The following is a 27,115-nucleotide window of genomic DNA, read 5'->3' on the forward strand; positions in this document are numbered from 1 at the left end:
AAAGCAAGAGCTCTCTCTCTCTCCCTCTCTCTCTCTGAGACTGAGCCTCAACAATATCAAATATGCTGAACCTCCAGATTTTTTAAATCAAATTTCCTTTTTTCTCAAACTGGTTGGATTCGGGCTTCTATTACTGTGAATTCATCAAAACAGCTTTGACAAATTGCCATACCTTAGCAGCTTAATGGGACTAGTGGCAAAGTAAGAATCAAGGGTTGAATCGTAATGACAGTGATAAGGCATTCAGGCTTTTTACTCTGAAGGCAATGGGGAGTTGGTGAGTGATTCTGAGAAGCGAAGTGATACAGTCCTATTTTGTTTTAAAAAGACATCTCCAGCAGGGGGATGAGTCAGGGTATCTTTCATTCATTCGTTCATGCAAATATTGTAAGAACTTCCACTTACTGAGTGGGGGTGGAGAAAGAAGGATGCCTATTTCGAAACTGATTAATTTCTGAATTATGCCAGGAGGCAGTTTTCCTCTTCAGTAACTAAGATTATTTAATTAGCAACGAATATTGAAATTTTTCTATGCTAAATAATGGAGTAAACACTTCAAAGGAACGTCTCTCATACCTCAAGAGCTTCATAGGTGACGGAACATGTGTCACAATTAGCGAGCACATCGATCAATAAAGGAAGCAAAGGAACAGTCACAAGAGAGAGGTTGGCCCAGTGCTTTTCTGCACATCTAACCGGCCTACTGCAGCATCTTTGCTCTGGATGGTTTCTTCTTCGTAGCCCTGAACTAGAAGTCATTCTGTGTTGGCCTAAAAGCCTCAACCTTTGATAAACCTTATAATTTCTAAAAGAGGCAAGAGGTAACGCCAGGCACGGAACCTGAGTGAGAACCAAGGCTGGAGTATGTCTTTAACATGGAAAGGCTGCCCGAACCCACAAGAGACACATCACCAAGGCCTTGGACTCTGAGCCAGCACACGAGTGGCAGGACCTGCTTCCAGCCTTGGCTGACCCTGTGGCCTTGACGAGTCGCAGCCGGTCTCTGAACCTCTGTTTTCCTCTTCTGCAAAGTAAGTGGAACCATAACAAGTAGCCCAAGCTAAAGAATTGTGGATTGAATTATATGAAATAAGACAAGACTCTCTAAAGCTAAATTTCAAACTATCAAACAGTTATGTAAAGTATGTGTTTATATAAAAGATGTATATTTTTTTTTTTTTAAAGATTTTATTTATTTATTTGAGAGAGAGAATGAGATAGAGAGAGAGAGCATGAGAGGGGGGAGGGTCAGAGGGAGAAGCAGACTCCCCGCTGAGCAGGGAGCCAGATGTGGGACTCGATCCCAGGACTCCAGGATCATGACCTGAGCCGAAGGCAGTTGCTTAACCAACTGAGCCACCCAGGCGCCCTAAAAGATGTATATTTTTAAATCCAAGTATAGTTAACATAAAGTGTCACATTAGTTTCATGTGTACAATATAATGATTCAACAATTCTATATATTTCTCAGTGCTCATCATGGTAAGTGTACTCTTCATCCCCTTCACCTTCTTCGCCAATCCCCCCCACCCCCCTTCTGGTAACCACTAGTTTGTTTTTTGTTATTTAAGAGTCTGGTTTTTTTTTTTGTCTGTCTCTTTTTTTCCTTTGTTTTGTTTCTTAGATTCCATGTATGTGTGAAATCATATGGTATTTGTCTTTCTCTGACTTATTTTATTTCATTATTCATTATACCCTCAAGGTCTGTCCATGCTGTTGCAAATGGCAAGATTTTTTTAATTTAAGATTTTATTTATTTGAGAGAGACAGCGAGAGAGCGAGCACGAGTTGGGGGAGGGGCAGAGGGAGAAAGAGAAGCAGACTTCCTGGTGAGCAGGAAGCCTGATGCAGGGCTCAATCCCAGGACCCTGAGACCATGACCTGAGCCCAAGGCAGACACTTAACCAAATGAGCCACCCAGGCATCCCGCAAATGGCAAGATTTCGTTCATTTTTATAGCTGAGTAATATTCCATTGTATATATACACCACATCTTCTTCATCCATTCATCTACTGATGAACACTTTGGCTGCTTCAATATCTTGGCTATTGTAAATAATGCTGCAATAAACATAGGGGTGCCTATATCTTTTTGAATTAGTGCTTTCTTCTTTTTCTTTGGGTAAACTCAGTTGTGAAATTACTGGATCATATGGTAATTCTATTTTTAAATTTTTGAGGAATCTCCATACTGTTTTCCACAGTGGCTGCACCAATTTACATTCCCACCAACAGCGCACCAGGCTTCTCCACAACCTTGCTAATACTTGTTAATTCTTGTGTTTTTGATTTTAGCCATTCTGACAGGTGTGAGGTGGTATCTCATTGTGGTTTTCATTTGCATTTCCCTGATGATTACAGATGTTGAGCATCTTTTCATGTGTCTGTTGGCCATTTGTATGTCTTCTTTGAAAAAATGTCTATCCAGGTCCTCTATCCATTTTTTATCCAAATTATTTGTTTGCTTTGGTGTTCAGTTATAAGTTCTGAATATGTTTTGGGTATTAACCCCTTATTGGGTCTATCACTTGCAAATATCTTCTCCCATTCAGTAGATTGCCTTTTTGTTTTGTTCATGGTTTTCTTCACTGTGCAAAAGCTTTTTTATTTTGGTGTAGCACCAGTAGCTTAATTTTGCTTATGTTTCCCTTGCCTCAGGAGACATATCTAGGAAAATGTTTCTATGGCCGATGTCAAAGAAATGATTGCCTATGCTTTCTTCTAGAATTTTTATGGTTTCAGGTCTCACATTTAGGTCTTTAATCCATTTTAAGTTTATTTTTGTGCATGGTGTAAGAAAGCGGTCCACTTTCATTCTTTTGTAAGTAGCCTTAGTTTTCCCAGCACCATTTGTTAAAGGAACTGTCCTTCCCTGCACTGTATATTCTTGCCTCCTTTGTCATAGATTAATTGACCATATAATTGTGGATCTATTCCTGGGCTCTCTATCCTCTTCCATTGATCTATGTGTCTATTTTTGTGCCAGTACCATACTGTTTTGATTACTATACCTTTGTAGTCTATCTTGAAATTGAGGATTACGATACCTCCAGCTTTGTTACTCTTTTTTAAGATTGCTTGGATTATTCAGGGTCTTCTGTGGGTTTATACAAATTTTAGGATTATTTGTTCTAATTCTGTGAAAAATGCTATGGTATTTTGATAGGGACTGCACTAAAACTGTAGATTGCTTTGGGTAGTATAAACATTTTAATATTAATTGGTTCTTCCAATCCATGAGCAGGGAACGTCCATTTATTTGTGTCATCTTCAATTTCTTTCATCAATGTTCTATAGTTTTCAGAGTACAGGTCTTTCATTTCCTTGCTTAAGTTTATTTCATTATTTTTATATTTTATTATTTTTGGTGTAATTGTAAATGAGATTGTTTTCTTAATTTCTCTTTCTGCTACTAATTTATTTTAGTGTATAGAAATGCAATACATTTCTATATATTAATTTTGTAACTTGTGACTTTATTGGGTTCATTTATCAGTTCCAGTGGTTTTTTTTTTTTTTTTTGGTGGAAAAACATGTATAATCTTATTAAGGCAGTCCATGGTCATCAGTCACACATTCTTGGTAGTCAGGCACTGTGTTAGGGGCTACACTAATAATGCAAACATGGTTCCAAGCTTGTGGGGACAGAAACCAAGTGGGAGAAAGACATCAACCAACTACAAGGATGGTCACGTGATAGTGGAGGTCTGTACAAGATACTCTGGTAGCAGAGAGGGTGAAACACGGAGCTCCAGTGTGCTTCCCTCCGAAGTCATGGTAGCCATCATGGAGAAGACAGTACTTGAGTTGGAAGCGACATCATAACAACAATGTTCTAGGGAAATCTGCCTGGTGGTGTGGAAGACTGGAGAGTGGGAGTTGGGGAGAAGCCAGGATACCTCTCTGGGCAGTGACCCTGGCAGGGCTGCCTCTTTCTGTGTTGTCATTTTGGCATGTGGCACACAGTCCCTGCCTCTATGGTACTGCCCAGCTCCAACTCTCACTAACCAGGTCCTCTGAGGGTCCAGTTGCTGTAGAGACCTGGCTCCAGAGCTCCATGACAGCATCTTCCCCACTCCCCTGCCCCTGTGTCCCTCCAGCTCTAGGGTATGCATCTTCTTGCTGCTGCTAATCTCCGTGTTGCCTCATCCATTTGCTCCTCAATATAGAAGAAATACATCTATGTCACTAACTCTCTGTATTAAGTTCCCTCTGTGTGAGATACTCGAGGTGGTTTCTATTTTCTGCCCACATCCTGACCTGCTCATAAAGGTCAACGAATTAGTCCAAGCGAATGATGGTAATGGTTGGAGGCAGAAAGGTGAACCAGGATTTTGAACCTCAGTGAACATGGGAGTAAGAGAGGAGATTTGGGGAGGGGTGGTTCCCACGATGAGAGTAGCTGCCAATTTGCAAAGAGATCATGAGTGCATCAGGGCTTAAATTCATTCATTCGATTCCTGGGGCTTCACTGACTGCGATGCCAAGCTGAAGTCAAGGAATACATGTAAAATTTCTGCTCTCAGATCTGAAAGTTCCTCCTGCAATATACAATTTTTATTGCTCTTCCAAAAACAATAACAGTGCCCCATATATCTTGATGGTGATGAAATCTCTTGTGTTAAAAGAACGTTTGTTTACTACTGTAGAGAAAAATCTGGTTCCTGCATCAAAACATTTAACAATTTGCACGTGCCTTCCATGGTGGTGAAAAGAAGCATCTCACTGGCGTGAGCACCAGAGGTTCACTCTAATGGCTAGTATCCTGCGAACTGAAAAAACTGGGTTCATGTTTTCCTTTTACGTAAGTATCACATGACTTTAACATTTGTAGCCATGTCCCCGTGGGCCTCCCTGACCTAAACCTCTGTCTCTTCAAATGTCTGATGTGTGTGGCTGTTGCATGCATCTTCCTCGAGGGCACTATTCATCTCCCCATGGACTACAGAAGAAAGCCTGAATCCTTTAGTCCAGCAGTGAAGCTCTTCATTAGAAAACTCTAGCCCACATGGTTTCTCAAAAAATTAAAAATAGAATTACCCTATAATCCAGCAATTCTACTTCTGGGTATATCTCCCCCTGGCCAAATTGTTCATAGCAGCATTATTCACAATAGCCAAAAGGTGGAAGCAAACGAAATGTCCAAAAACATATGAGTGGATAAACAAAATGGGATATATAATGGGATACTATTCAGCCTTAAAAAAAAGAAAAAAAAAGGAAATTCCAACATATGCTACAACATGGACCAACTGCCCTCCCTCACACGACAGCTACCATTATCAGAAGACAGCCAGCCCCTCACAGCAGAGCACACACCCCTCCTATTGCACAAAGGCTTGTGTGATTTCACCTGGCACCCCCTCCCCAGGGTGGGCCCACAGGGACATTGCCCCCAAATTAGGGTTTCATCTTGCAAAGCATGTGGAGCTCTCTGCCTTGTTTTATTGTAATTTGTGAGCATATGGATCTTCCCTGCACTGGGCATGAAGTGCTTTGAGAACTGGCGTGGTCCTGCTCCAGTTCTGTTACCCCAGAACACAGCACTGGATCTGGCATCTCGAAGCAGAATTTGTCAAATGGACACACAAGTGTTCTTTGAGTCTCTCTTTCCAGGTAACTGAACTGTGGTTGGTTTGGCCAACAGAGGTATTAGGACAGGTTATCTGAGCCTCCATCAAAATGTTTCTCTATTCTCTTCCTCTGTAGCAGGGAAGGCTGCCCCCCGCCAGTCCATCTCCCACACAGCAGCCAGAATGATCCTGTATAGAACAGCCAACGCCCACCTCTATTGAAAGCATAGATCAAATCATGTCACTGCTCTGTTGAAAGCCCAGCAATAGCTTTCCACTCTCTCAGGATAAAAACTGAAGCCGATAAATCCCTATTACCCTCTGTTTCACCTCTCCCCCTGGCCTCACCTCCACCACTCTCCCTGGTGCTCACACTGCTCCAGTCATGTTGGTCTCCTCGCTGTTCCTGAGACACACCAAGAACAGTCCCATCTCAGGGTCTCCATGCTGCTGCCTCAACAGGGTACCCCAGGATTGCCACATCTCACCCCTCACTTCCTCCAGCTCCCTGCTCACATGTCTCTGGATCAGAGAGGTCTTTCTCTGACCAATCCCTGTAAAGCAGAAACAAGCCAGACTTCCCCACCCCCATGGTTCACTCCATGTTGCCACAGAATTTGACAGCACTTGTCATCCTCTGACATATTACATACATATTGTTTGTTTGTTGTCTGACTCTGTCCATTAGAAAGTATGCACCAAGAAGGCAGAAAATTGATCAGGTCAGGTGCACTGTTCACTACTGCATCCACAGCCCAACATGATGTAGGTACTTGGTAAGTCACTACTGAGTGGATGGATGCATGGATGCATGCATGGGTGGATGCATGCATGCATGGATGGATGCATGCATGCATGGATAGATAGATGGACAGATGGATGTATGGATGCATGATGGATGGGTAGATGGATGGATAGAGAGAAGGATGGACAGACGAATGAATGAATGAATGAACGAATCAATACCTATGAAGATTGCACAGGTCGTCAGGTCCAGCACAAGGGAGTAATGTGGAGTGCCACAGTACGTAGCACCAGCCTGTAAATATGGAAACTCTACACCACCTTCCTCTCTTCTTTCCTTATCTCAACCCCCATGTGCCCATAAGGAATTATTTCAACAATCCTTGTGGCAACTATCACAAGATAGAATTTACATTTAACAATCTTGCATTCAAGGTCCTGCAAAAGGAGAGATGAGTAAGGCAACCCCTTTCTTGTATCAAATCTTCCTGGAAACATGCTCTCCACCATCTGTCCCTGTTGTTAAAATGCCATTCAGACTTCAAAACCCATCTCCTCCATAAGCCCAAGCAAGGCATAAAGCATATGCAATCTGTCACTTCTCAGAACTCTCCGAGTATTGTGTTCCCACTTACCTCTCTTATGATTCATATCCTTCCCAGCCCTGTTTTTTCCTCCCTTGCAAAAGGAGAGGGGGACTACATTGAATTGTAATAAGACACATACACTGGCAACTGTGTGACTATATGTATGTATATGTGTATATATGTGTGTGTTTGTATACATACAAACATACATACATACATACATCCTGGCACATGGTTTTCAGGGCCCAAATATGCTATTATTACCAATAAGCAATGTGCTCCTCCCATAAGACTGAGGCTTCTTGAGGGTAGAGTTTTGCTGTCTTAACATTTCTGTCCTTAATGCCCAAGCTTTGACCCTTCTCCGGTATTGTTTATTGACTGATGAATGAATGAAGGATACTAGTCGGGGAAGGCATTCAGAGCAGTGGGGAACAGCACGGGAACAAAGCTTCAGATAATCTTCATGTTTTTGCCGCGTGCTGACATTTCCAAAAATGCTGACCCGATTTCCTGACACTGCATTCATCGTCTTGGTTCTGAACATCTCTGTAGAACAGCCTCTAATTTATTGGATCCATTTGGAGGTTTGTTTTCTGCTTTCATATTCTGCTCCCAGATTTCATTCCAGTTTCTCTGACGTTGAGACCCGAGTCCTTATTTCTAAAATTTATTATCTAACATAAACACTCTCTGCCCAATTGCAGGAGCAATTTACACCCAGGAGATGGAAGAGTCCCTTGAAAGGATAAATTGGATTCTCTTGTATCTCACTTTTATATCATCATGAAGCCATAAATTTTCAAAATGCTGGCCTATAACAGAATGGAGACCTAACTCTGCGCCTGGAAATAACGAAGTTACTCCTGAAATTGTATTGGAATTTCCACCCTAAATGACACTTCTGCATGTCTTCCATTTTTTTCCATCTGCGGATTTCTTTCTAGTTGCTGTGACCCCAGTACCACAGTAATGAAGAGGTACTGCTGTGGTCCCTCTTGCATCTGATGAGAACCAGCAGGTTACTCTTGGCACGGTGGTGGCAGGGAAGGATCGGGAAGATATTTAGACCTATAAAAATAGGTCTTATCATTTTTATACTAGGCTTACTGGTCATTATTGTTTTATTATGGATCTCACCAAAGGCTTGGAGGGTGCTAGGCAGGCACTGTGCCGGGAGTTCAACACGGATCATTTATTCCTTATCCACATAAGCCCATTTTAAAAGTGACAAAACTGAGGCATGATGAGATGAACTTTTCTGAGCTCTCACAGCTAGCACAAGTGGTGGCATCAGGACTCCAAACTGGGCAGTCCAATCTAATGCTCATGTCTGATAGACGTGACACAGAATAGAGCTGAGTCCAAGTGCAAAGTGCCAAAATTTAGTATGATATTAAAGTAATTTCTATAGCTCTGAATTTTTATCGAATGTATTTTCTTTCCTTCCAAGTTACTCTCTCTCCCCAATTATGTAGTTTTCAACAAAGAACTGCAAAAACATATATATATATGAAACATAATTTTAATCGGCATTAATAATACACTAATAGCTATAGAAAAAAGTTACACTGTATTTTTAAATATACATATGATTATTAATGTATACATAAATAAAACATTGGTGTGTTAAAAAATAAAACTAACAAAAAATAAAGTTCATGTTTGAGAAACACCTTCCCTTTAGGGAGAAAGTTATTTACATTTTGATTTTCTTGATTAAAAAGGATGAGGTGCTCATTACGGAAAATTTCAAAATGGAGAAAAGAAGGAAAGGGATTTGTGTGGAATCTCCCTTCGATGCCAGCACATGGAGAAATCTCCTTCGAGTCTTTTCTGTTCAGTAAGAAGACATTTGTTTACAAGGTCATGCAATTTTATAAGCTATAATTTTCTCTCAAGATCATAACAATAACTGCTTTTAATAGTGCAGAGTTTTCATAGGAAGCGTTATACGTATGGGTGTAACATAGTCTCAAGTCTCTGAAAAGGAGGTATACAAGTTTACAAAGCCAGTTTCTTTGCTTTGGGTTATTTCAGGATTAATCGGTCATCACAAGCTGTGCTGTACTAAACATCCTCACACTTAGAGCCTCTTATGCAGCCCAGAGTGGAGCCTTACCATACACTCCAAGAAGTGAAATCAGTGGGTCAAATTGTATGAATATTCACAAAGTACTTGATTCTTAATCCCAAGTATCTTTCCAAAAGGGTTGTAACAGTTTCTGCCACCAGCAAATAAGATTCAGACTGCCCAGAGAACATTTTTCTAGAGCGCTTTGTTTTAGGAAATGCCCGTTTCCTCCCAAAAGCAAAGCCCAGCCTAGATACCATCATCAATGACCCAAAAGCCTGGCTGATCCTTAGAGACAAATTTTATCTTGGCTCCTCTGTGTTCTACACTGCTTTGAACATGCTCTCACCAAGCACTTCCCACGTTGGTTGAGATGGTCATTATATGTCTGTCTCCCTAACCCAACTGTGAGTCAGGTGGCAGGCATACAGTAGGTGCTCAGTGCATACTTATGAAGCATTTGGGTTTTGAAGAAAGGGACCACGTACTTATGTATCAGGGTTTCTTTTTTTTTTTTTTTAATTTTACTTATTCATTTTTAGAGGGAGAGAGAGAGTGAGGGGAGGAGCAGAGGGGAGGGAGAAGGACAAGCAGACTCTGCACTGAGCGTGGAGCCCAACACGGGGCTGGAGCCCACGACCCTGAGATCACGACCTGAGCCGAAACCAAGAGTAAGACACTCAACCCCTCAACCACTCAACCGACTGAGCCACCCAGGTGCCCCTATATCCGGGCTTCTGTTGTGCTGTCTGGTACACAGTAAGTGCCAATTAAATGCTTACTAACTCAATGAATGTAAGCCTGAGATTTGATTTACTTCAGAGCCTGCCAGGACAGAAAGAACTCACTAGCAGGACACATCCTTTCAATGCCTTGGGCCTCAATCCCTCATTTAAGGCATAAACATTTATAAATACCTACTGCGTGCCAGGACCTATAATGGGTAATTAGGGAAGACATAATTCTGAAAGCATCTTCTGGAGCAGGTGTCCTGTACACAATAAAGAACCAGAGAAAAGTCCTCATTGAAGTATGAACAGAACTCCTATCGATGCCCAAAAGAGAAACCACCCAAGGAAGTGGGAAGTCTTCGTTCAGGAGCGGCCTCGGAGCTGAATGGGATTGCAGTAGGTTACACCGCACCCCGTGAAAGATATGCCCAAGTTCTAAGTCTGGTATCTGCGAATGTGACCTCATTCAGCAATAGAGTCTTTGAAGATGTAAGTACATTAAGTAACTCGAGATGCGATCACCCTGGGTTTAAGGTGAACCCCACATCATTCAATCCCCCAGGAGTCCCGTGGACAGAGATCACTCCTCTTGTTAATAGAGAAGCAAACTCAAATCAGAGCAGTAATGGACTTGCCCAAGGTCCTCTGCACTGGGAACACAACATGAGAACTCTCAACACCAGCCTTCACAGCAGTGAGTGGTGGGCCACGCCTCTGCCTACACACGGGGTGCCCTTGACCCCTCACCCTACTGTCAGGAACAGAGTCTGGGTTTCTCTCCCTCACACTCTCATCCCCTGTGTCCCACCACTTGGAGAGTTTAGGTCAGAAGTTTGGTTAGTTTGTTCACAAATTCCACTGTTCATCAGATGAGACCCAAACTGGGAGCCAGGGAGGGCAGGCTACTTACTGCCCTTCCCCAAATAAAGCCACCAAAGCCACTGGTTAGGAAAATCGTGGCTCTTCCCTTCTTTTACCTACATTGCCATTACATGAGTGACAAGCCCCCATTGCCAAAGACATGAGATAAGCAGCCCAGCCGTATTTCGACACTTGGCAACGTCTCTACTCCTACCGCTTAGACAAATTTGATTTCCCAATTAGCTGGGATTGGCCAATGAAAAGCATCATCCCAGCCTCATTCTGCAAGCAATTTCCTGGGAAAGGCACATAGGCAATTTCCCCAAATTATCAGGAGTTAAAACCGTTTATCTTTACAGAATTCAGGAAGCATAAATATAAGAGAGTGAGTCTATTTACCCACAAAAAATTGTTTTAAACTATAAACACACAAGCATTCCAAGCAAGGGGCACAAATTCTATCTCCATCAGTTCATGAAACTCAAACTGGAAACTGGTGTTGTCCCCACCCACAGGAAAATAAGCAACTCGTCAGGGAATGCCAAGAACTTCAAGGAGGGAGGAGGTTGAATATTGTCACTTAAAATACAGTTTTATTTGCATGTGCAAGCAAAAGCCTAGGGATTTTGCTTTTCTATGAGAGTTAGTCACATGATTTTTTCCTTCATGAAAGTTTGGGTAGTGGACAGATTCTATGTGTAAATATGAGTAGGGGACTAGGCTCCCATGGTTCACCAGTACTGAGAGAGTGAGGGCTGGTGACTTGGGGTGACCACCTACTGTTTGCTCCTGGGTAGTTACTTTTCTCCACGAGACCCAGTGGTCTCACCTGTAAAATGGGGCCGATAATGGGACCCACTTCAGTTGACTGTTGGGATCAGGTGAAGTCACACCTGCAAAGCACTTAAAACAGAGCCAGGCACGTGCAAAACGCTCGGCAAATGTTGATGGTCACCATGGGTGTAGCATCCTACAAGCACGCTGATTTTTGTTTTGTAACTTCCAATTACATGTTCCAAATATGGGGACTACCTACTACATTTTAATGCTAACTGCAGGTACATATGAACAAGGCTCAGTTCCAAGCCCTGCCCTAGAAAGGACTCCTGTTCTCATCTTATTCCCACCCAAAGACACAAAATGTCAAAAATCTCATTGGTACGTGCCTTTTTACATGTTAACATTTCAAAATGAAATTGTCCATGGCAAATACAAATAGTGAACTGAAAGAGGAAGTCTGAAGCATGTGCTTCAAATCAGTGAAAATGCTCACAATAATGCGAGAACTGTCATTTATTTTTCACACACATTCCTTTGAATCTTTGGAACTTTGTAACACACATATTATTTATTAAAAAATAAGATCTGGGGCTCCTGGTGGCTCAGTCAGTTAAGTTTCTGCCTTCAGCTCAGGTGGTGATCCCAGGGTCCTGGGATCGAGCCCCGCATTGGGCTCCCTGCTCAGCGGGAAGCCTGCTTCACCTTCTCCCTCTGCAGCTCCCCCTGCTTGTGCTCTCTTTCTCTCTCTCTCTCTCTGTCCAATAAATAAATAAAATCTTAAAAAAAAATAAAAAATAAGATCTGGATTTAACCCCATACTCCAGAGCAAATAAATAAATAAATAAATAAAAAATAAAAAAAGGATTCACTTCTTTATTTTCTCAGTGTATTCAATAAAGTGACAAAAAATGATAAACTTTATACAAATCAGAGTTTGTATACCTTTAGATAATCTGTAGCAAAAGGGCTGCTTGCTGCATAGATAAGGCTAGTCTAAGTAAAGAAAGAAGATTGCTAGTGTTAAACCAGCAGGATTAAACTATTATTGGTCCTAAAGATAAAAAGGTTTTTCCCAAAGTAAAAAGGTTACAAAAAAAAAAAAAATTAATCCTGACAAAAATTTGACAGTAAGCAGCTATTTTGTTAGGGTTGAGTATGTTCACAGCCCACAACTCCAAGGCCAAGCTGGGAGGTTTCTCGTGTACCTGATGGGACTCCTGCCTCCAAAGGAGGGACGACTGTGGGTCTGATGAGGTGAGGCATCACTGGGACCACGAAGCTTTGAGACTGTGCGTTAATTTACATGTGAGGCAAAATCAGGGCCAGAAGCACAGGAAAGTACAGAACATGTCAGAGTGCTTCCCAAGGGGGTCAAAGACACCATCCTGGGTGGGTTCAGGCATTTTCAAAGCAAAATCTGATAGAAGTAACCCCACTGGTGAATATTTTCTCCAAAAGAAGCTTGAAAATGCTGCCCCAAACCCACTCTGATTAGCATTTAGATCAATGCTCAGTTCAAAACAGTGAATAAACGGTTGCCCTTTATAGGCTCATATTTATGCGACTGAACTGTATCTAAAAATGCAAGAGGGTTCCTTGTGGCCTGGCCTCCCCTGAGCCGCGAGCTTCCCTCAAATCAACTCATTTTCCCCGAATAGATGGACATTATGCAACAGCATCTGCCACAGACCGAGGAGACTCCAAGAAGCCATTATTGTTCATTTCCCCTTTTCTTGATGAAAGGTAAAGTATTATCTTATGTATCAAAAGAATCATGACTACATAATGGAGTGGAATGAAAAATGTCAAGACATTTTTCACATCAAACATGAGATTTCAAAGGAACTTCATGTCTGCAGCACCCGACTTTGGGCCCCAGCAGAGACTTTTTTTTTTTAATTTAATTTAATTTTATTATGTTATATTAGTTACCATACAATACTTTTCTTTTTTTTTAAGATTTATTTATTTTAGAGAGAGAGAGCAATGAGCACAGAGCCTGACACAGGGCTCAATCTCATGACCTGAGATCATGACCCGAGCTGAAACCAGGAGTCAGACGCTTAACCGACTACATCACCCAGGCGCCCCTTTGAGTGTGGCTACTTTGAAAAAAGCAACATTCCTTTGTATAAAATATGGCATCGGGAGTTCTGACACATAAGGAGTGGGAGATTTATAAATTCATTTGTTGAATTAACAAAACATGTTGCACAGCATTATCATATATCCTTATGCACAGTGTGTATGACACATAATTTCAAGTCTGAACACACAAACACATTGAAAAAGGGATTTACTGAAGTATATGGGAGGGAAAAAAGCTGACTCAAATCTCTGCCAAGTCTACCATTTTAGAAGTAGTGAGACAATCCCATTTAGCGGATTTTTAAAAATTTTAAATCGTTGGCTAGCTTATTTTCTCCAGGGTAGATCCAGAATCTGAGGACAGATGACCTCACATCGAGTGACTTAAAAACATTTGCTGAAGTAAAAAAGTGGTTCCAACCATCACGCTCTCCTGGGACATTTCCATTGTCTGCCCGGTCTCTCCCTGGCTCATCCATCTCACCCATGTCCACATGACTCAGTGTCTGGGGGAAATCAGGCAAGTTGGTCATGTATTGCACACTAGTGCAGAAATGGCTGTGATAAATCATGAATGACATTCGTATAACAGATTGGGAAAGAACTTGCTCCTTTAAGCACCTTCAAAAAAGCCCAGCTGGCCCACAGAGGCTACTCTGGCATGGGGTGACCTTCCTCAACAAATACCCACAGTGCTTGCAAACACAGAATCCAGAACCAGAAGAGCTGTGTGCGAAGCCCGGTGAGTGACTGAGTGAATGAACAACGGGCCCTCAGTGGACACTCTCTGCATTGCACCAAACAACCCCTTTTCCACTATATACTACTGCTATCCCAACTACAACTTCCTCTTCTTCCTTCTTCTTGTTCTTATTCATTGTGTTGTGTTTGTTATTTGTATTAAAATTATGCATGGATATAATTCAAAGGATCAATACTTCTGCAAGTTTTGTTATAATACAGCAACAACCCCTATCACTTTCTCCCCAACTCTCCCTCTCCATCCATCCCGTTCAGGTGACAATTTTGGTATGTTTAGCTCCTTCTCTCTCAATGACAGAGATAACTTTTGCATTTCAGGCTCCCTCCGTCAGCCTCCCACTGCAGAAGATGAGGCTGTAGCCGTCTTTCCTCCCCCAAACCCCCAGGAGACATGCTCATCCTCGCATTCTGCCATTCCCCAACGGAGTGTTATATTTTTGGTTAGACTGACTTCCAGGGCTGCCATGATGATGATTACGCCATACAGAGCTGGTTCATGTCGTGAGCTGTACTACACACAGATGACATCCTGCACAACACTTCCAGTCCCTGGAGTTAATAACTGTCTGTTATTTTTTGCTGAGCTTTTTTTCTAAACTTCTCAGTTATTCAACTTCAGATTCTTCACCAGCTAAAGGACTTCCCGTCAAGGCACCCAGATGCATCAAGAATGCCATCAGCCCACGCTTCCTGAAGAAGTCTGTCCCAGGGTCTTCTGATCCACGCAGACAGCACTGGTCAGGGCCTGCCCCATAGGCAGAGCCGACAACCTCGAACCTCCCTTCATCACCATCCTGGAGATTCCCTATGCCTCTCGCCTCTGCTAGAGCCCCACTTCCATCTTCCATCTCTTCCTTCTTCATGACTTAGTCCTTCATTTTTATGGAGTCCACTTCTTTTCTGATAGTTATTTGAGAAAAGGTGAACATGAGGCATGTTTTTTTGGAGACCTTGAACTTGTGAAAACGTGCACCCTCACACTTGACTGACTAGCACATCTCCACTGCCTTCTAGCGCCTGACAAACCCCAAACAATCTGATTCCTCAGCCTTTATGGCCTGCTGCTCTTCTGTGGAAGCTTAGGGGATCTGGTTTGTTTTGACAGGTATCTGTTTCTGGTCTCTGCATTGCATCGCTAGTAAGCCCTTCAATCTGGAAATTCATGTGTTTCAGGTCCTGGAGACATTCTGTAATTCATTGATGATTTCTCCCGCTATGTTTTCTCTCTTCTGATGCTTGGATTACTGGATTGGTTCTGGCATTTTCTTATATCTTCTCTCATATTTTCTTCGTCTTTCTGTTTTACTATATGAGGGATGTCAACTTTGTCTTCTAATACATCTTCTGAGTTTTTCATTTCTACTGTCATATTTTTAACTTATAAGAGCCTGATGTTTGTTCTCTGAATTTTAAATAAACATGGTGTTCCTCATTTTATAATCACAAAAATCTCTTTATACTGATCATAGTTATTTGGATATTTTTTTCTCCTTGCATAGTGTCTGTTTATTCCAAGTTTTTTTTCCCCTCATTTCCATTTGATTGTTTGAATCTCACTGTTTCTGCCGGAAGATTTCCTGGGGTGTCTGATAACCCTTGGTTGTCAGTAAACTAGTTGGCAGCTTCCAGCAAGTGAGTGGGGCTTGTTGGCTGAGAACTACATGCTAAGGGGTGGTGGGGAAGCTACGATGTCACAGTCTCTTGCCCTTGGCTCATCCCCACTGAAGTCACATCCTCACTGAAATCACAGTGTCCTGCCTGGAGGAAGGCCTGAATGCACCACTCTCAGAGTTCAGCTGGAATGGGGAGAGGCTGTGTATTTTAGCATCTGGTTGGTATACTATTTTCAGTACAGCACCCCAACTCAAGTAGGCTTGATGTCCTTCAGCGCAGACACTCGCTATCGTACCATCTCTAGGGAGCAAACTTTAGTGTTCTGCTTGGGTGAAGTTACTCAGATGATTATTCAGCCATCGAGTTATTCACAGTGGGCAAGCAGCTCTGGGGTCCTCAGGACTTCTTAAAAGGCTTTCAAACAATTCACCTTACTTCAGCCTCTTTTTTACCTACTGTCTTCCCTCCAAAGATGCTGATTACTACCAATTCCTGCACCATTAGGGGATTCTTTGGCGTCCATCAGCGCTTGCCCCAGTGACAGCCTGGAATTTATGTTCTTGGACACTAATCATTCACCGCTCTCCCTCTTCTTTCAGAACCCTCCCCCCCCATGTTTCTCTAGTCTCCTTTTTAGTCTTCCCCATCCTTGGGAGTTTGTCATTTTTCATATATGCTTGTTGTCATTTTACTGGGGTTTCAGGAGGGACAAACTGTACATGTCTGTGCATGTGTGTGTGCCTAATCTACCATCTTTACCTAGAAAGTCAAGACTTTCTTTACCATGTCTTCCGAAATGGTCTAAGTTAGAAGAAGAGCTGCTAGGCACAACGCGAGACCGCAGGTGAACAAATCTGGAGCCACTCACGCTAGCCCCCTCCTCTAGCTAGCTGGGAAGAGCAAGAAGAATTTGTTCGTGATACCATAGCTTTCCAAAGTCTCTCCCTGGCCTCCTGCCTCTGCAGACAGACTCACTTTGCCTGCCTGGTTGGAGTGCAGGGCTGTGCACGGCGGGGAGAAGCAAAGGCCCGGAAGGAGAGGCAGAAATTCAGAGCTTATAACCAAAGCCCAGGGCCAGCACTGAAGCTTCCCAAGAGAGAGAGATCTTCCACGGGGCACAGCACTAATTTCAAAGTATGGAAAGGAAGAGAGTAGATTCCCTCACGCTCCCAACTAATGCCACATGACCTTTCTAACCTGAGAATGGAGGGACAGAACATTGCAGCCTCCCAAAGTCAGGCTGGAAGAGAGACGCCAAGGTCAGCCGCCAGCCACGTCTCCCCGCAGTGGGGTGTTCCCCCTCCGACACAGGTGACAAGGGAGCGGGCTGTCACTTCTAACAATGTCAGCAAGAGAATGCCCTGTGCCTCGGCGGACTGCTCCCACCACGCGCTGCGTCCCCAGGCACCCCTCCAGCGGCCCGGTCACCTGTGGATGATGTGGAACCTCTGCAGGTACTCCAGGGCCAGCGCCAGCTCACAAATGTACAGCTTCACTGCCCCCTCGGTGAAGTGGACATTCTGCTGCAGGTGGTAGCGCAGGTCCCCGCCCAGGAGCAGGTCCACCACCATGAACATGTCCTCCTCGTCCTGGAAGGAGTACCTGCGGGCGCAGAGGGACAGAGGAGGTGAGGCATGGAGACACTCCAACATCCTCAAGGCCGATGCCCCCATTCTACAGAAGAGCAACCCGAGGCTCAGAGAGATGCACCTGGACCACTGAAGTCACAGTGCACCATCAATAGGCTCTGGCCAGCGAATGGTATTTTAACCAATACCAGACACCAAAATATGACTTTGTTTTTATTTTTTAAATTTTTTTGAAGTTTTTATTTAAATTCCAGTTGGTTCACATGTAGCGTAATATTATTTTGAAGTGTACAATATAGCAACTCAACACTTGCAGACATCTGGTGCTCATCACAAGTGCTCTCCTTAACCCCCATCATCTATTCCATCCATCCCCCCACCCACCTCCCCTCTGTAACCTTCAGTTTGTTCTCTAGAGTTAAGAGTCTGTTTCTTGATTTATCTCTCCTTTTCCCCTCCTTTGCTCATTTGTTTTGTTTCTTATATTCCACGTATGAGTGAAATCATATGGTATTTGTCTTTCTCTGACTGAATTATTTTGCTTAGCATAATACCCTCTAGCTCCACTCATGTTGTTGCAAATGGCAAACTTTCATTCTTTTTGATGGCTGAGCACTATTCCATTGTATATATCACTTTGTCTTTAGTAACTGCTTTAATGGGGTGTTTTCAGGACTTGTAGGAGGTAGCCTCCAAAGCTGCATCCCCTGCCCCAACATTCCTCGGTTCCCTCCCCCCACGTGCCACTCCCCACGTGGAGCTTGGTTCTGCATCCCTTGAATGCAGCGATGCTCTGGCAAGTCCACACCCAGGCCTCAAGAGAACTGGAAGTTTCTACTTAAACTGCCTCCCAGGACCCAGCCAGAGCCCAGGCCCCGTGGAGAGGCCACGAAAAGGAAAACAAAGGAGCTGCAGTCAACAGCCCTGGCTGAGCCACCAGGAACAACCAGCAGCAACTGGCCGCCACAGTAACAAGCCGACTCGGGTACTGGGAGCCGATGTAGCTCCAGCTGACATCGCGCAGAGCAGAACACTGCCCAGCCAAGCCCAGTCGACACGCAGAATGCAAGATAATAAAACAGCTGTGTTTTAAGCCACGGAGGTCGGGAGGGATTTTTTTTTTTTTGGTTTTTCTGTTTTTTTTTTTTTTCTTTTCAGTCATAGAGAACTGACCCAGTACTTAGTTCGTTTTTACAAAAATGCATTTAGGCTTCCTAAGGACTGAAGAGCCAACATATGAACCTCAGAATGGTGTTACACAATTGTAAAGTAGAATCTCAGCATTGCAAAATGTCAAGCAGGCTGAGCTAAACACACACAGAGAGGGGCCCCGTCCTAGGTGCTGGCTCCAGCCTGGGCAGAAGCCTGAACTTCGTGTTTTCATGGGCAAAAGACTCTGCTTTCTGACCTTAGCTACTTGACACAGTGTTTCTGTCATTTGGAGCCAAAAGAGTCATCTGATACATCTTTCCACATATTTGCTACTAGGGGACAGTGTTCAGATGCTCAGAAAGGAACCACAGGAATCAGCTATAAATGCCTCCTACAGATGCCCAATTTGTATTCTAATACTTGAAAGACTATTGAAACATTACATTAATAACCAGTGAGTTCTGCACCCTCATTCACAGCTAGACTGTCAAAGGGTATCTCATTCAATATTCCACCAGAACTCTTTGGAGGAGCAACATGAATTTTTAGGAGAAAAACTTGCAGACCAGAATGAATTCTAAAAAGGAAATCCAAAATGCAAAGAGAACAATAATTTAAGCAATAAGTCATGTTGTGGCTTTCTCTTGCTGCAGATCCATTTTTTTTTTTGCCCTGGGCCATGGACTCTACATCCCCAAGGAGACTCAATGCTGTTATCAGAGAACAGAGAATGACCTTTCATCTATCTCTGCAGTTTTGCGCTATTCCAAAGCTTTGTGCCATTGTTCCTTTTGCCTCTTCTTGGACTGGAATTGTAAGTATGTTCTCATGATAATGCCGCACATTGTCATGGAAATGATGAAGACCACAAGTGAGAAATCTATATTCTATCGTCATAATGCCAACCCACGGAGAAATCTGGGTAATTAGGCTCTCCTTCCAACATCAAAGACGTTGAGGAGTTTGGAAGGTATCAGTCCTGGCCTGGACATCAAAACAGACCGGCACAAAGAACCCAATGTCTGGTTTAAGACATTTTTTGTTGTTGTTTTTTTTACTAATTTCCAATCTTTTTCCAAAAAGCTTTAAAAGTTATTTGCAAAATACATATAACTTAATAAAATTAAAAATAAGTATGCCATAGATTAGGTCAAAGAATAAAGAGGGAATTCAAGAAAATGTAAGCAGGCAAAAATACTCCAATTCATGCTCAAAGAGCTTGCCTGAAATAGGCCATAAATGCAAACTTAACCTTCCTGGCAACCAGAATAAAGTGAGAAACATGATCAGCTTTATGATTCAGGGTCAATGTGGAAAAAAAAAACCCCAATTGTTTAGGAAAAGCATGATTATTCCTGGTACTGAAGCCAGAAGGAAATTTCTCCCACTAGCTTCTTACAAAGATGGCATTTTGTAATTTGGCAAACAATGATCTACAAAAAATAGCTCTACACAGAGTAACATGTTTAACAGGGATTTTTTTTTTTTTTTTGGTATCATGTTCTTCAATATACACTGAAGACATCAAAGTCCAAGCCTGTAAAAGCAGTGCTACATGGGGGAAAGGAAAGTGGTCTGGTGTCCTGCCCACGGATGAGCTTTCTTCATGAAAAGATAAATGGAGAGGACGCACGTGAATGCCATCACGGATCACGTCACCAATGTGAGCTCATCCACAAATACTCAGTAGGCTTTGACCACACATCTGCCCCATGCCAGAAGCTGGGATTCTGTGGAAGAGGTCGCCCTAGATGGTTCACCTGAGTTTGGGACAATCAAAAGGGGGCTGGAGTTTGATGTCATGTGCCATGACCCGTACCCTAGATAATCCACTCCTGCGGATCCATTTTTCGCCCTGGACATGGACCTTACATTCCCAAGGAGCTCGATATTGTCACCAGTTCACTTACAACATCCCCTATTCCCACCTCTCTGCTCTTGTCCACCCTTCCCTTCTCAGTGTGGATCATGCTTCTCAATCAGGGGCAACGCTGCTCCCCTGGGGACATTTAACAATGTCAGGAGACACTTTTGGTTGTCACAACTGGGAGAGTTGCTACTGGCATCTAGAGGCCAAGGATGGTGCTCAGCCTCTTCCAAGGCACAGGACGGCCCCCACACAAAGAGAGACCTGGCCCCAAATGTCCACAGTGCTGGTTTAGATTCATGCTCTTGCTCTTAGAAGCCCTCCCTAACTCTGGAAGACTGAGTTGGGTAACACTTTTTTTGGTCCCTGGTACCCTTCAATATAATAGTGTTGATAAGATGCCTACTTTCAAGGTAGGTATTCGTAGGAGGCGTCTTCGACAGATCTGGACCCTGAGACTCATCGAGATTAAAGAACATTTCCCAGGCTATGGTAGAGCTGGGAGTTGAACCAAGATAACCCATTTCCAGAAGCAAGATTCTCTGTCTGAGGCTCTGGCAGCACTTTCCTCATGGCACAGGGATCCTTTCTCTCCTGGTCTCTTCTCCCCACCAGCCAGCCATCTCTCTGTGCACAGGGACCAGGCTTTTTTGGCACTGTTTCCCTGAATTTAGCACATTGCCCAGAGCACCTCACACTCAGGAATGAATGGGTCACAAAGTATGCACGGCCTGTGAGGCATGCTAGTCCGTTACTCCCTCTACAGGAGGCTGGGATGAGGGGGAAGGCAGAGCGGAAGGAGAGGGGGGCGGTGGAGGAGTGACAGGATGCAAAGCTCTATGGGCACTGGGCTCTGCATTTGTTGATCTCATTGCTTACAGGAGCCTCCTTTTCGTCTGGCCTCCTCTCCTTGCAGAGACCAGGACTCTCATTGGTCTGAGAGTGACTCTCCCAGCCTCCCTCCATAGCCTCACTCATGCAGAAGTGACCTGTCTGATGAGCTGTTTGGAAGGAGATACCAGTGTGCTTAGTTCAGCCCCTTCTGGGTTCCCACCAGGCTTCTGGATCTGCCCATAGAGGGCTTGTACTCAGTCCACTCCCTGCCATGGCCAGGGGCCTGGCCAGTGGAGAGGAGACTTGCAGGTGAGCCTATATCCTTAGGGTGATTCCATTTCAAAGCTGAAGTGTTAGCAAGCCCTCTGAGTGCAGAACTAAAGCCAAGTTCTTCAATCAACTTTGTCTGCAACAAAGCTGATACTTTCTCCCCCACGTGTCTGAGTCTCATGGCGTCTCTTGAGTGGTCCCAAACTCAGGTGGGAAGGAGGGGTGCTATCCACAGACCTCCCATCATCCCTCAGCACTTATCCCATTTAACCATGCAAGGTGGGCATTATGCCTCTCATTTTTCCAATGGAGGAAACCAAGGCCAAGAGAGGCTGACTGGTGCCCAGGCCAGGTGAGGCCCCTTCTTCAATAACACATCTTGTCCTCTAGAACCAGCCTCAGGAGGCTTGCACACTAAAAGCCAGCCATGTTAAGCATGTGTGAGAAGACACATGAGCACATATGAGAGAGGTACTGTGTCCAGGGGGAAATCTGAGTCAGAACACCTGGTCTCCCCCTCTTACTTCATCTCGCCTTGCTCACACCTGGTGCCAGGAAGCTGCCAGCCAACCACGTATTGTCAGTGGCAGGGGAGGCATGGGAAGAAAAGGGCATTTCATGCAGGAAATCGTAAACCCTTCTTAGTGAGCCAGAAGCATGGCACCACTCAGCCATTTGAAACACATGCCTTTCTCCACTTTTCTTCCCTGGGCAAAAGGAGCCAAGCCAGAAGATGCCCTGTGGGTTAGTCCTCTGGAAGCCCCGGCAGCCGGGACAAGCCACGTGTCTCCAACATTCACCTCCTGTGTCCTTACTGTGTGGCACCTGCCGGGACAAGGAGCTGAGCATCTCTCAGACCATTTCCTGTGCAATCCAATCTCCAAGGGGGAGCAGATAGAGAGGAGGGCTCACCGACCACGCTCACTGCCAGTGATTCTCCGAGACTGAACATGCAGCAACAGAACAGCTAAAAATACTCTCTTAGGCTCAGAAATCCAATAATGGGATGCTGGGGCCTTCCGTCAGCTCATATTGTACAAATAACAAGGAGGTTATCAAACCTGAATTGTGCTTGATACATAGAAGTCTTTAATAACATTCTCAATAATAACCTTTTAAAAAAAAATTCGAATGAGCCACAGAAGTGCTCAAGCCATTCACACATCCTGGCCCTCATTGTTCTCCACATCAGGCGGATTCTGTCCTTGTCACCTTCCCAGAGTCAGTGTTGCTGGCTGGCTTCCATGTGCCTCCTGCAGGCCAAGTGGCAGCAAGGGGACACTCTCAAACACCATCCGTCTCCCCAGGCCCAGGCAGTTTGGGGCAGGAGCACTCCGAGGACCAGGCAAAGGTGAAATGCAAGCTCAAGCAAGCTCAGCTATGCGGCAGGCCTTTGCAGACCATAAAGTGTGTCTATCTTTGTAAATGCAGAGCACTGTCCTTGTGGCTTAATGGTTTTATTTAATTTGTATCCTGCATGCTTCTAAAGGTTTTGCAGTGGTTAACAAAGTAAGACTGATGGAAAAGACAGGAAAAATGTGGAATAATGGAGTAGTACATGTACCATTCACCTGGACAAACTGTGCACATGGAATGGCAGCTCTGACAGGCCCAGTGCAAGCAAGCAATGGGCAGAGCAGGATGGACAACCCAGCCCTCACCGTGTGGACGTATGAGATGAAGCCAAACCTCCCCCCTTGGGCTGAATTCCAAAAGAAATGTATAACTTGCATTTTTTTTTTTTGCCATTTCTTTTTAAATTAAATAAATTTTTTAAATTAATTTTATTATGTTATGTTAGTCACCATACATCATTAATTTTTTCATGATTCATTGTTTTTGTATAACTTGCATTTTTTTTTTTAAAGATTTTATTTATTTATTTGACAGAGAGAGACACAAGCAGGGGGAGGGGAGAGGGAGAAGCAGGCTTCCCACGGAGCAGGGAGCCCATTGCGGGGCTCGATCCCAGGACCTGATCATGACCTGATCATGACCTGAGCCGAAGGCAGACGCTTAACGACTGAGCCACCCAGGCGCCCTAACTTGCATTTTTTAAAAAAGGGGCATTGGGTAGAAGAATGGGAAGTGAATAATGGTAATTCACACTATGGAGGGCTTCCCGTATGCATCTGCATTCATGAGAAATATCGGTCTGTAGTTCTCTCTTATTGTACTACCCTTATCTGCTTTTGGTGTCAGAGTAATTCACGTTCCATAAAATGAACTGGGAAGCATTTACTTCTGTTCTCTGCAAGAGACTGTATAAAAAATTGGTGTTAATTCCTTAAATATTTGATAGAATTCTCCAGGGAAGCCATCTGGGCATGGAATTTTATTTTCAGGAGATTTTAAATTTTGAATTCCATTAATTAAGTTAGAGGATTCTTTGGGTTAATTTTTTTTTCTTAGTTCCAGTTTTGATAGTTCGTAGGTTTGAGAAATTGGTCCATTTCTTCTAAGTTGTCAAATTTATGAGTTTAAAATTGTTCATAGTACTCCCTTATTATCCTTTTAATGGCTGCAGGATCTGGAGTGATAGCCTCTGTTTTATTTCTGATATTTATGACTTGTGTCTTCTCTCAGCTTCTGTTTGTCAGTTTTGCCCGAGGCTTATCAAACTTTTTAATTTTTTTTTTGAAGAATCAGCTGACTGTTTCATTGATTTTTTTTCTATTGCTCTCCCATTTTCAATTCTATTGATTCAACTCTTGATTATTTCCTTCTTTCTTCTTGCTTTGGGTTTATTTTTCTCTTTAACTTTAGTTTTTTGAGATCAAAACTAGATTATTAATTTGAGACCTTTCCCTTTTTCTAGTGCAAGCAGTTTGAGCTATCAATGCCATCATCACCACATTAGCTGAATTCCACAAATTTTGATATGTTGTTTTCCTTTTCATTCACGTATTTATCTTTATTTCTTTTGAGGCTTTTTCTTTGACCCAAGAATTATTAGGAATTTGTGCTTACTCTCTAAGTATTTGGAGATTTTCTTGTTGTCCTGTTATTTATTTCTACTTTGTTTCTGTTATGAGCAAAGGACATGCTTTGTCATGATTTCATTTTTTAAAATTTGCTGAGGTTTGTTCTGAGGCCCAGGAATTGGTATATCTATATGAATGTTCCATGGCATTTGGAAAACAAGTACATCTTGCTGTTACTGGGTGAAATGATCTATACATGTCAGGTATTATTGATTGATCGTGTTTCAGTTCTTATATCTTCACTGACTTTCTAACTATTAGCTCTATCAGTGGCAGCTAGGAATGACTGTCAAAGTCCCCAATGATAATTGTGGATTTTTTTGTCTCTCCTTCCAGCTCTATCAATTTGTGTTTCATGTATTTGGAAGCTGTGATGTTTGACTCGTTTATACCTCATTATTATTCGAACCATTTTTAATGTGTCATTCTATATCATATTACCGTGTATACATTGTTTTTGCTTTTTCCTCGTTATACGTAATGCTGCAATGAGGTTCTCAATATATTTCTTCTTGTGCTTACATGTGCAAGGTAATTTATTAAACAAATATTCACTGAGCACCAACTATATGTCAGACACCGATCTAGGTGCTTTGGATAATGTACATAAAGAACAGAAACCATGTTCCTGTTCTCCATGGGACTGCCCAAAGTGAACTAAGCAACTGGCACAGTAGGTAGAACACAGGAGGCTTTAAGCATGCTAATTATAAGAATGAGTGAATAATGCCCAGTGCTCATCACAGCACGTGCCCTCCTTAATACCCACCACCTTGTTACCCCATCCCCCCACCACCCTCCCCTCTGAAACCCTCAGTTTTTTCCCCAGTAACTGAACATAATAAAAAAATAAAAAATAAAAAAGATTTTTCTCATGTTAAAAAAAATAAAAAATAAAAATTCCAAATAAAAAAAGAATGAGTGAATAATGAATAAAGCTAGCATTCTAATAGCAAACATACCGACTGATTCACATGCACATGTACCACATGCTTACTCTTACAATCCTTATAATAACTCCAGAGTAGTACACAGTTATACCCATTTCACTAAGGAGCAAACAGTCACCAAAAAATTAGCTTACTGAAAGGCAGGCTCTTGACTTATTTTGTAAAAGGAGGGTCATTTTAACCTGTGGCAAGTGGAAGGTCTTCTCAGCAAATGGTTCTATATCAATTGGAATTGGATATCCTTATGGAGAAAAATTAATTCTAACAAACACCACACATCATATACAAGTATCAATTTCAATTGGATTACAGATCTAAAGGTGCAATGTGAAACACTGAAACTTGTAGAAAAAAAACCCAGATCTTCATGACTTCAGGGTAGACAAAAATTTCTAAACAGGATATTAAAAGCACTAATCAGGGTGCCTGGGTGCTCAGTCGGTTAAGCGTCTGCCTTTGGCTCAGGTCATGATCTGAGGGTCCTGGGATTGAGTTCCACATCAGGCTCCTTGCTCAGTGGGGAGCCTGCTTCTCCCTCTCCCTCTGCCCCCGCAACTTGTGCTCTCCCTCTCTCTGTCAAATAAATAAATAAAATCTTAAAAAAAATAAAAAATAAAAGCACTAATCATAAGAATGCATTGGGGGGTGGGGGGATGGGTTAGCCCGGTGATGGGTATTAAGGAGGGCACGTGTTGAATGGAGCACTGGGTGTTATATGCAAACAATGAATCATGGAACACTACATCAAAAACTAATGATGTAATGTATGGTAATTAACATAACATAATAAAATTAAATCAAATAAAAAAAAGAATGCATTGGTAAATTGGACTTGATTAAAATTGAGAACTTCAGTTCTCCAAAAACACACAGAGAACCACAATGAGATACCACCTCACACCAGTCAGAATGGCTAAAATGAACAAGTCAGGAAATGACAGATGTTGGTGAGGATGCGGAGAAAGGGGAACCCTCCTACACTGTTGGGAGTGCAAGCTGGTGCAGCCACTCTGTAAAACAGTATGGAGGTTCCTCAAAAAGTTGAAAATAGAGCTACCCTATGACCCAGCAATTGCACTACTAGGTATTTACTCAAAGGATACAAACACAGTGATTCAAAGGGGCACCTGCACCCCAATGTTCATAGCAGCAATGTCCACAATAGCCAAACTATGGAAAGAACCTAGATGTCCATCAACAGATGAATGGATAAAGAAGATGTGGGATATATATACACAATGGAATATTATGCAAAAATGAAATCTTGCCATTTGCAACAACGTGAATGGAACTAGAGGGTATTATGCTAAGCAAAATAAGTTATTCAGAGAAAGACAATTATCATATGATCTCACTGATATGTGGAATTTGAGAAACAAGGCAGAGGATCATAGGGGAAGAGAGGAAAAAATGAAACAAGATGAAACCAGAGAGGGAGACAAACCATAAGAGACTCTTAATCTCAGGAAACAAACTGAGGGTTCCTGGAGTGGAGGAGGGTGGGAGGGATGGGTGGCTGGGTGATGGACATTGGGGAGGGTATGTGTTGTGGGAGTGCTGTGTATTGTGTAAGACCGATGAATCACAGACCTTTATCCCTGAAACAAATAATACATTATGTGTTAATAATAATAAAACAGAAACATTAAAAAAAA

General features: G+C 42.9%; 1 protein-coding gene across 2 annotated transcripts in view; it reads right to left on the minus strand.

Annotated features, from left to right (window-relative positions):
• STK32B (serine/threonine kinase 32B) overlaps nucleotides 1-27,115 on the minus strand; it is a 369,362-nt gene that overhangs the window by 100,688 nt on the left and 241,559 nt on the right. For both annotated transcript variants that reach the window (XM_036085909.2, XM_036085907.2), the window contains exon 4: nucleotides 17,243-17,416. In XM_036085909.2, coding sequence (XP_035941802.1) covers nucleotides 17,243-17,416 — 174 coding nt within the window. The remainder of the gene's footprint in view (nucleotides 1-17,242; nucleotides 17,417-27,115) is intronic.

The sequence above is a fragment of the Halichoerus grypus genome, chromosome 3, assembly GCF_964656455.1.
Source record: "Halichoerus grypus chromosome 3, mHalGry1.hap1.1, whole genome shotgun sequence".
Lineage (NCBI taxonomy): Eukaryota > Metazoa > Chordata > Mammalia > Carnivora > Phocidae > Halichoerus > Halichoerus grypus.